The sequence below is a fragment of the Neodiprion lecontei genome, chromosome 3, assembly GCF_021901455.1.
Source record: "Neodiprion lecontei isolate iyNeoLeco1 chromosome 3, iyNeoLeco1.1, whole genome shotgun sequence".
Taxonomy (NCBI): Eukaryota; Metazoa; Arthropoda; class Insecta; order Hymenoptera; family Diprionidae; genus Neodiprion; species Neodiprion lecontei.
In genome coordinates, this window is record NC_060262.1 from 28,490,079 (window position 1) to 28,500,358 (window position 10,280).

General features: G+C 35.6%; 1 protein-coding gene across 3 annotated transcripts; it reads left to right on the top strand.

Moving 5' to 3' along the window:
- Positions 1-1,823: 1,823 nt before the first annotated feature.
- LOC124293357 lies at positions 1,824-9,366 on the top strand. 3 transcript variants are annotated; one of them, XM_046733983.1, is made up of 6 exons: positions 1,824-2,429; positions 3,925-3,996; positions 6,687-6,903; positions 7,085-7,905; positions 8,593-8,749; positions 8,963-9,366. In XM_046733983.1, exons 3-6 carry the CDS (start codon positions 6,702-6,704, stop codon positions 9,091-9,093), a joined length of 1,311 nt encoding a protein of 436 aa, XP_046589939.1. In that variant the 5' UTR covers positions 1,824-2,429; positions 3,925-3,996; positions 6,687-6,701; the 3' UTR covers positions 9,094-9,366. The 3 variants fall into 3 exon arrangements, with proteins under 3 accessions (XP_046589939.1, XP_046589940.1, XP_046589941.1); XM_046733984.1 differs by lacking the exon at positions 3,925-3,996 and having other exon boundaries at positions 1,825-2,429; XM_046733985.1 differs by lacking the exons at positions 3,925-3,996; positions 6,687-6,903 and having other exon boundaries at positions 1,826-2,429.
- Positions 9,367-10,280: the final 914 nt, after the last annotated feature.

Here is a 10,280-nt window from a genome sequence, read left to right on the forward strand (position 1 = left end):
TATTAACGTTCACGAAATTCGTTTATGATTTTGGTAATCACAACATATAATATTCATTCATGACACAACTGCCAGCAACTTTAATTAGACGTTTATCATACTTCCTATTCACCATTGCACAGCAGTATATTGATTGTTTTATGAACGTATATCTTCGACTATTATAATGTACGTTTTATTGGTATTTCTGATCTACGCGTGATAGACGTTTATGAAATTCATTTTCAATCTTGGTGTCTACAACATCTATATATATATATATTAGGGTGTGTCGAAAATGAACTTTTTTTTTTTCTTCGCTCCTACCACTCAAAACTTTAGGTTTTGACATTAAAGAGGTCCTCGTTCAAGGAGGGCGCTGTAGCTTGAAGTTTAGAAGTCGCTCAACGAGGATTTAGGTTTCCCATCTAATTAACACGTAAAAAATATTGTTTTTCGTTCAAAATGATGTCAGGCAACCATAAAATTGGCGATGTCTGTATTTCTTGGCTTATTTGAAAGCATGACTCATCCCCTAAACGATGATAGGTCGTTTTTCGACTTACCTTGTTCCAATTTTTTTTTACGCCACTTTTCGACCACAATAGTCACTTTTTCAAGTTTACAAAGTCTCCAAGGTATCAATGAGTCCAAAATGAATTGCTACAAGTATTGATTCTTGATTCGAATATAAATAACCAATTCTAAAAATTGGTAAATTCCGTATCTTCAATTTTATTCAAAAAACCATGTTTATTTTGAGAAATTTTGTATGTTTCACTAATTTTTGGAATTGGTTATTTATATTCGAATCAAGAATCAATACTTGTAGCAATTCATTTTGAACTCATTGATACATTGGAGACTTTGTAAACTTGAAAAAGTGACTATTGTGGTCGAAAAGTGGCGTAAAAAAAATTGGTACAAGGTAAGTCGAAAAACGACCTATCATCGTTTAGGGGATGAGTCATGCTTTCAAATAAGCCAAGAAGCACAGAAATCGCCAATTTTTTGGATGCCTGACATCATTTTGAACGAAAAACAATATTTTTTACGTGTTAATTAGATGGGAAACCTAAATCCTCGTTGAGCGACTTCTAAACTTCAAGCTACAGCGCCCTCCTTGAACGAGGACCTCTTTAATGTCAAAACCTAAAGTTTTGAGTGGTAGGAGCGAAGAAAAAAAAAAGTTCATTTTCGACACACCCTAATATATATATATATATATATATATATATATATATATATTGTACATTCATCATACAACTACCAGCAACCCCAATTAAGCGCTTAATTATTGCGGTTTTCCACTATTGCACAGAAATATATTCATCGTTTGATGAACGTATTTTTTCAACGATTATTGTTCACGTTTTACTGCTACTTGTGATCTACGTTCAATAACCGTTTATGAAATTTATTCAATATCGGACTATTTTCAAGATACATTGAATTGTATAATATGTATATTTGATCAAATGGGTTCATACTTGTTTTACTTCAACACGATTGAGGAAAATTCAACGTTGAGTACAATATTCAGATTATGAACGCACTTTTAGTATTCATGTATGCGGAACCGCCTGATGCCAAGCGGTGGCCAAATCAGTTGATTATCTTATAATTAGTTTCCGAAAAATGGACTTTAATTACCCGTTATTTTGATGCCAATATTATGTGGTAACTAAAGCTGAACACTGATCTTGTATTCATTTACCGGTGCATGGAACATAGATATAACCAATAAAAGGAAGAGAATAAAGAAGTGTCCGAAACGTGAATAATTTCGTACCAAGAATAATAATTTATTGTACATTTTTATAATTATTTCACAATATTGGTTATCATATTATAATATATTAAATCTCATTATTTGGCACGAATTACGTCAAGACTTCAATATCTTGTATGAGTACTTGCTAAAACAAGCGTTCATCATATCCTGTCGCATTTTTAACGTCGTTTGTACGTTTATTTTTCGCGCTATTTTATCGGAGTTCTGTGCGTTATACATTGTGTCACTACTGATATATTATTCTCCTGCTCTGGTGCGTCAGCGTCGGTAACGCTGCAAGCTAGAGTAAGAGCGCAATAATTATATGTAGAGACAGAACTTATCCCATGGACCGCGCATTCATACAGTAAGTGTAAGTATAGCGAGTGGTAAGACAAGGACAGCTCGGAATAACACGGGCATATATGGCAAAGTTGATTCCCTTTTGGGCACGATCTCTCTGTCGCTCTTGCGTCTCCTCTATCTTTGTCTTTGTCTGGGAGCCTATATTCATCCCCACCCTTGCAACTGGCCTCAGGCGCTGGTTATGGCGTTATTCGTCAACCGAATGCGGAGGTGCTCGGATCGATCGGTGATCGTGTAGCAAAAAAGGTGAGAAGCTATTGTTAATCTGCGGCCTAGACGGAAGAAGCAAATTCGTCATTAAATAACGCTGGTAAGTACAACTACATATTTTTCCAAATATGGTGGTATTTTGTCTTAATACATCGAGCATTCTTGGTTGAAAAAATAATGTGTTTTGCAACTCAAATTCTGTCTCTTCTGTATTTTTTTCTTTCCTTTCTTTTCTTTCTTCAAAAGAAACTATGTGTAATGTTCTGCGTCTTTTTCTCTAAACCAAACGATGTACCATAAAAATATGGAATAGTTTATTGTTTATTATATAACGTTCATGAATATTTTTGAACTGTTTTTAAACGTTATTTATATGTGTTAAGTTTACTATGATACGTATATTATAGGTTAATTATATTAGTTCTTGTCGAATTTGAGGAAAACTTCATGTTAATAATCATCCCATGTGATCATGCGGTTATTAGTAACTTTTGCTCTGTATTGTTTGAAATCGGTTTCGTGTTTATTATTTTTTTAGATACCGTTTCAACATATCTATAACATACATATGAACTCGTAGCATCTTCCAAAGTAACAAAGTATAGTAATACAGCCACGTAAATATTTCTGTGCCATCGAAATCACAGAAATATTATTTTGACAATATTTTTTATTTTCTTTTCCCTTCAATTGAAAATAACAATTATTATCCATCAGAAGAAGACGGTCATGTTAGACAATAGAGACAATAGAGAAGATCCGTAGCAATAAAGCTTTTTCACCAGTTAGTGCAACAACTTATATAGAGGTTTATTAAAAATTATGTATTTTGATCCAAAATTCTGTTTTGTGTATATTTTCTTGGATTTGGGCTGAATAAATATTAAAAAGGGATTTGCACCTGAATAATTTTGTAAACACTGGTAAAAATAGTGGTCATCTACCCATCAAACGTATATAATACGCAGGAAATTCGTAACAAGTAATTTTATTCCATTGGATTTGACTTTGATCTTTACCGATAAACGTATAGTATACTCATGATTTACGTTCAGTAGTAGGCGTCATGATATACTATTCGAAAAGTATTAGAATATAAGCAGGACATCGGCCCAGAATTGGTTCAACGTTAAACTACGATCTTGTTTAATTTGTAGTAACAATAAATAGCGATACATAGAACTATAAGTACTATAGAATAATAATATTAGTAACAGTACTATCTAGTCCTGAAATATATCACGATTCCTACTACTGAACGTAAATCATGAGTATACTATGCGTTTATCGGTAAATGTCAGAGTCAAATCCAATAGAATGAAACTACTCATTACCTGCGTATTATATACGTTCGATGGGTAGCTGACCACGTTTTTTATTCGTGTTTACAAAATTGTTCGGCTACAAATGCCTTTTTAATATTTATTTAGCCCAAATCCAAGAAAATATACACGAAACAGCATTTTTGATCAAATTACTTAATTTTCAATAAAATTTTATATAAATTGTTGCGCTAACTCGTGTAAAAGCTTTATTGCTATGAATCTTCTGTATTGACTCACGTACTACGTTCATTAGGTTCATTTAACTTTTAGTTTTCAGAGTGGTGTGCGGATATTTACGACAAATAAGGCAAGCACGTTAAAGCGTACATCATTTCTTGTCTGGTGTGTATTATTATTTAGTTTTATAACATGCCTCATGATTTAAAAGTTCTGAGTAAACGACATTTGCGTCGCAAAACAGCTATAAATACTCGTAAAGTATTACTGAGTATTGCAGGCAATAATTGTGCACTCGAGCACCTTACGAAATCACAATTAAAAGATGCTAGTCATGAACATGTGTCTTGTATCGGAGAATATGTGCACTCTATAGATAGCGATTATGATGTTGATCATATCCATCAAAGTAATGAACAGAATGAAGAAAACTCTAATTCGAACCGCGATAATAAAGATTTCAAAGACATCGAAAGTGACATAGATAGCATCAAAGCTACGTTGTACAGTTCTGAAGATAATTCAAGTTCCGTCAGCGATGAAGTGCATTTAGATGATGAAACGAACTTTGTTGAAAATTTGCGCGACTGGGCATCTTCAAATAACATCACACATAACGCGATCGATCAATTGCTAGCATTATTGAAACCAGCACATCCTATCTTACCCTTAAGTGCTAGGACTCTACTTCACACGTCACGACGTATTGAAACGTTAAATTTAGACAACGGAGAAATGTGTTATTTCGGTTTGGAGAAATGCTTGAGACAAAAACTCGAGTCAGGTCTCAAAAAAGGACTGTCACCTGAACATACGTTGCGAGTTGATTTTAATATTGATGGGATTCCCGTTTATAAAAGTAGCGGAACATCATTTTGGCCAATTTTGGGACGCAGTATTTCAATGATCGATGATAGCCCATTTGTAATTGGTGTTTATTATGGTACGGGTAAACCGATGCCACTATCTTCATATTTACGAGATTTAATTAAAGAAACGTCACGTTTAAGCACCAATGGTTTTGAGTTTAATGGCACCAAATACTTTGTCAGAGTTGGTTTATTCGCGTGTGACGCGCCCGCGAGATCTATGTTGAAAATGTGTTTAGGACATTCGGGTAAGGATGCTTGCGAGAGGTGTAAGATTCGCGCAGTTCATCTCAACCGTAAACTGTGTTATCCATGTGACACCGAATTCCAGAAGCGAAAAGATAGTGATTTTGTTGCACCTAGTGAAAACGATCGTCACGTTAAAGGACGTTCGCCTCTTTTAGATCTTTACGTGGGACTAGTCTCCCAATTTCCTTTAGATCCCATGCATTTAATCTACCTGGGAATTTTGAAGAGGTTGCTCCTTAAATACTGGGTCGAGGGTTCACGTGATTGCAAATTGTCTAAGGATATTTTGTTAGAAATTGAACGTATAATGAAACTATTGGCGCGATATGTTCCGGCAGAGTTTCCTCGAAAGCCCCGTGGATTTTTGGATTTGCATCGATGGAAAGCGACAGAATTTAGATTTTTCTTGTTATATTCCGGCCCTGTTGTAATGCGGGATGTGCTAGATCGAAAAAAGTACAAACATTTTTTATTATTGTCTGCCGCCGTGTATATTCTATCGAATACAGCCTTGTTCTCGCGTTTTCGAAACATCGCGCAAGATATGATCGAAAAATTCGTTACTCAAGGTGCTAAGATATACGGACAAAACTTTGTCGTATATAATGTACATTCGCTGCTGCATGTCATAGACGACGTAGAACGATTTGGCCCATTAGAAGAATACAGTTGCTTTGTGTATGAAAATCATTTGGGCCATTTGAAACGACTTATTCGATCGAAACGCTTGCCGCTGCAGCAGCTGAGTAATCGACTTGAAGAACTAAGTTCTATTCGTAAAACTAATTGTCAGGAAAAATTTATTCCTAAACCCAAATTTATTGGAAATTCTCGTGAATGTCAGGCTCTGGAAACGAAAAAATTCAAAATATCAATAAAAAGGCCGGATAATGTAGTAGCTTGTGGGACAGAAATATTAGTGATCAAATCAATCCTTTTCATTGCCGGAGAATATAGAATTATAGGTACTCCGTTCAAGTACAAGCGAGACCTTTATCAGAAACCTATTAAATCTTCCAAACTAGGGATTTTTTTCGTAAGAAGTTTCAACGTAGCGAAATCTTATCGCGTCGATGATATATTACATAAATTCGTCTGTCTTCCATTTAAAGATGGTTTCGCAGTAACTCCGATACTACACGAAATGAAATAAAATTTTTATTTTTTGTTAAACATCTCAACGAAACGAGCTCTCGACAAAAAACAGATGATGAACCTACGATTCTCGGCAATGTGTACGAGGAAGAGGGATTCGTTCAAGACATGTATAGTATGTCTATGTCTACCTCGCACACATTCCCGAGAATCGTAGGTTCATTATCTCTTTTATATTAAAAGTTTGCTTCAATTGAGATGTTTAGCAAAAAATAACATTATCGTATACCTATTACCATATACCGTATATGCCGAGTCTAATTTACCTAGTAGTCCAATATACCCAACTCTACCATATGTTCATAACATCACTTTTGAGCTGATTTATTATAGTTTTGTACGTCACATTGACGTTCAAGTATTGGTTAGACATGCGTTCCCAAAATCTTCATAATGTTTCATGATCGATTCATCTTTTAACTTATATACTACCTTGCATATTCCTATGTTGATGTCCTAATTAAAAACTTTTAAACTGGCACTTTTTGCTCAGAGTGGAATAAAAGTGCTTGAATTTTGATCAAATATAAATTTATACACCAGACTAGAGAATATGATACATTTAACGATGTTTTTACTCAGTCGTGCTGCAGAACTATGTATGCGGTGATTGAATTCTTGGTTGGCGAAGATAGAGAATGCGCATTGGTACCAGTTCTTTGGCTGGTCGAAAACAACACCCAATGTTACTGGCCACGGACAAAAACTGAAGATCATTTTACAAAACTTGTAAAATCAAAGGCTGCCTATGAAAAAACATGGCCAAAGTTTGCCATTCACAAAGTACTGCATACCGGAGGTGATTATTGGAACGTAGAACTTTTTTTTACAATTGTATACGGATTGAATGTTTCAATCATATTAATTTTCACTTGGATAAGAGTTACGACGATATATTTTGATCATATTGTACATTTGTGATTAATTTTGCTAATCAATGAGCATTCGGTATTGATTGATATTCCTTGATTAACTAACAGATGACTACCACGACACCGAAGCAACGATGGCGCGCCTACTGGAGCTGGGCACGTCCGATGAATCCGGAATAATTCGCAACATCGCTAAAAAATCCACTGTAATACCTCAGCAAGATATTACCAATGACGTGGACGAGAATGAAGCTACGAACAGTGATGATGTCGAACCTGAGCCGCAAAAGAAAAAACGTAAACACAAAACCGACAAGAAGAAGGCTAAAAATCGACACGTTAGTAACAAAAAAAAAAAAACGAAGCGTTCTCGTGAAAGTTCAAGTAGTTTAGGTTACACCTCTTCAGCTGACGAGAATTTGCCACCGTCCGAAGTCGATGAATCGACTTCTAACCGTAATAAGAATACTCGCTACATTAACTCAGCCAAAGGATCTACCAAAAATCAGACACCAAAGAAAAACTTGGCCCACAAGATCGTACAGCACCAGTATAATGATAATTCCCATGAGTCACCGAATCAGTTGTCTGGATATGAAACATCAAATAGAAACATTTCTAGTAGGATCATCAGGTCTACCACGCAATATGACTTATCAAGATCCTTTTCACAACTTGAACCTTCAACCCCGACCACATCACGCGAACAGAATACCTTTGAAGAAAAAACTCTGCAGTATTTAGAACACATTAAATCCTACACTGAACAAAACCATCTGCTACTACGTAAAATCTTCTCAAAACAGAAGGAAGTCAGCATCGACGTAACAAAGAAACCAGCCGAATTCCCAAAACTTCCTCTTAACTCCATGGAAGACTTCTCCAACCTCGAAAATATCCTGAAATCCGAAGAGCATCGAACTTATTTAGTGAGTAGACCTTGCAATCATATTCAAAATATGTATGTCATGACATACGGATAGGTACTAATACCGAGCGTATTCTTCAATGAGGGCCAACCCCCTCCCTAGCGCAAACCAACACAGGCACATGAGGCTCGGCCGGGAGGGGATAGAATGCCAGTGGCCATGTTAGTCTCCACTCGACCGAACTTCACGTACGCGTCATGTGCCTGAGTTGGCTTAGCACTAGGGAGGGGGTTGTCTCTCATTGAAGAATACGCTCGGTATGTGTTGACTGCAAAGGAATAATGAAAATTACTACAGGCATACAGAATTGCGGTTCGTAACGTTTTAACCCTCTCGGACCGTATGTTGCTTCTACGCAACACGCACTTTGAGGCTTCATAAAACTGTATCGGTCGCAAGGTCAGGGTTCTAACTGCATAGTTCCATTAAGCAAGGTCAGATGGCCTTATAGATACTCCTAAACCCTGAGGTAAACTGCTTTCACCCATCGAAATATCAATATGGTGAGAGATTTTCATTCAACATGAAATCGGTCTCGGTCTGATCGAGAGGGTTAACGTTAAAAAATGCTGAAAAAATATTAGGAATCGACAATCTCCAACTAGTCAAAATTGTTATCGATGTTGATAACAGTAAGAATATTTTGAATTCAATTCGACATTCATTCATTTTAGTATTTTGTTGCAGACCGGGAAACTGGCTTCTATTGGAGGGACAAGCGGTCGCCAATGTGTGTTGGCTATAATGAGGTCACTACTCACAAACGAATTAGCGATGCAATTCAATTGGGCAGGGAGGGACAAAGTCTCATTTCAAAAGACATTGACAATGGAAACTGTTTACGGTAATGAATAATTCATGAAATTTTCGAGAAACAGTTATTACTTGGATTTATCGTGTGAAAACAATATTATTCACACATTATTATTCAAATTATGCAAACTGTTAACTTTTTTCCCAATATATTCGAGATTCATCACAATTTACATTGAAATTATTCCTTATCAGTTATCAATATCGTGATATTGTACCTTCCTTTTGATGTATTTTTTCTCAGAGGCTGTGAAACAAACCTTTCTTGGCAAGAAGGAAATTGGTGATGCAACCGAAACCAGTGTTTCGTGTGCCGTGAAAGACTGGTTAAAACTAGCTCGATCACGGCATACCTATGTACGAAAGAAGGGCTAAGAAACTGTGGTAAACGTCAACTAATTTTAAAAACAGTCATATAAAAGTACAAATCATACAGGCATATAAATATTTCTGATATAAGTGTAATATTCTTAGCGTTTTCTGTTAGTTGTAACTACCGTGAAGACGAAAGTATAGTGTAGGTTGAGCTGTGTCTATGAGCTACAAGATGTACCTTTTTTTTTGATAAATGAGTATTTATAGATATAAGATATTTGTGTAACGTTCTAACAAAGATATAATAAAATCGATTCACATATATAAACTAAATTCGTACGCTTTCTAACTCAACCCAGACTTGTTTCTAGCTAACGTGAAATGATCTTCCTCTATAGCAGTGTACTATATACGCTTTCAATTACACATCCAAGATACGTTATGTATTCAAGTCTAGAGGTCCAATTAAAAACGTTTTTTAACACTGTATAATATTCGTTTAGACATAAATAATGAAAGATTAAAGCGTCATTAACAGAAAACATTTTGTCACGTTAGTTAAACGGACATTGTCAACACATTTTAATAGAAAAAATTTCCTTCATAATTTGAGTTTTAAAACGTACTTGCGAAACGTCTCTTAGTAGTCATCAATATCCAAATATTAGACGATTACCATAAATATTAAAATAACGGATTTTCGATACGTTTTATCAACAAATTGAGATACGATTTATAAATGTTTGGTTTCAAACGTATAAAATTTGCATATGAACAACTATCGTAAGACGTCCACCAAAAACGTTTAATAAACCGAAATCACGGCGGACATTCTTCGCAATAAAATACGTAGGTGCTGCACGTTTATTCTACAGAATAAAACGTTCTTTTTTGACGAATTTCATACGCTTTATATACTGGCATTGTTTATTGGGTTATTATCACGCCCGTCAAACCCTGTAGTTCTCTAAGTGGAGAAGGTTGTACTTTTGAAGATCAGCTTTTCCTCAATATCGGTGGAAAAGAGCTTTGCGGACGTTCAAAGCTCCGGTGGAAAAACCACTTTATTCTTTTCCCATTTTCACCCCTCGTACCGTCCTAGACTGTACAGAAACTCGTTTTCCGGCATACCCAACGGAAATAATCCTGAAAGCCAGTCATGCAGATTACGAATAATATTTCGAACACGAGCAGCTTACATTTTACATATACGCAACACTGCAGCTTATTACATTTGAAAATTATAC

Coding starts and splice junctions, on each gene's coding strand:
- LOC124293357 (XM_046733983.1), top strand. CDS start 6,702: ATGTATGCGGTGATTGAATTCTTGGTTGGCGAAGATAGAGAATGCGCA. Junction 6,904..7,084: donor CAAAGTACTGCATACCGGAG/GTGATTATTGGA, acceptor ATTAACTAACAG/ATGACTACCACGACACCGAA. Junction 7,906..8,592: donor AAGAGCATCGAACTTATTTA/GTGAGTAGACCT, acceptor ATTTTGTTGCAG/ACCGGGAAACTGGCTTCTAT.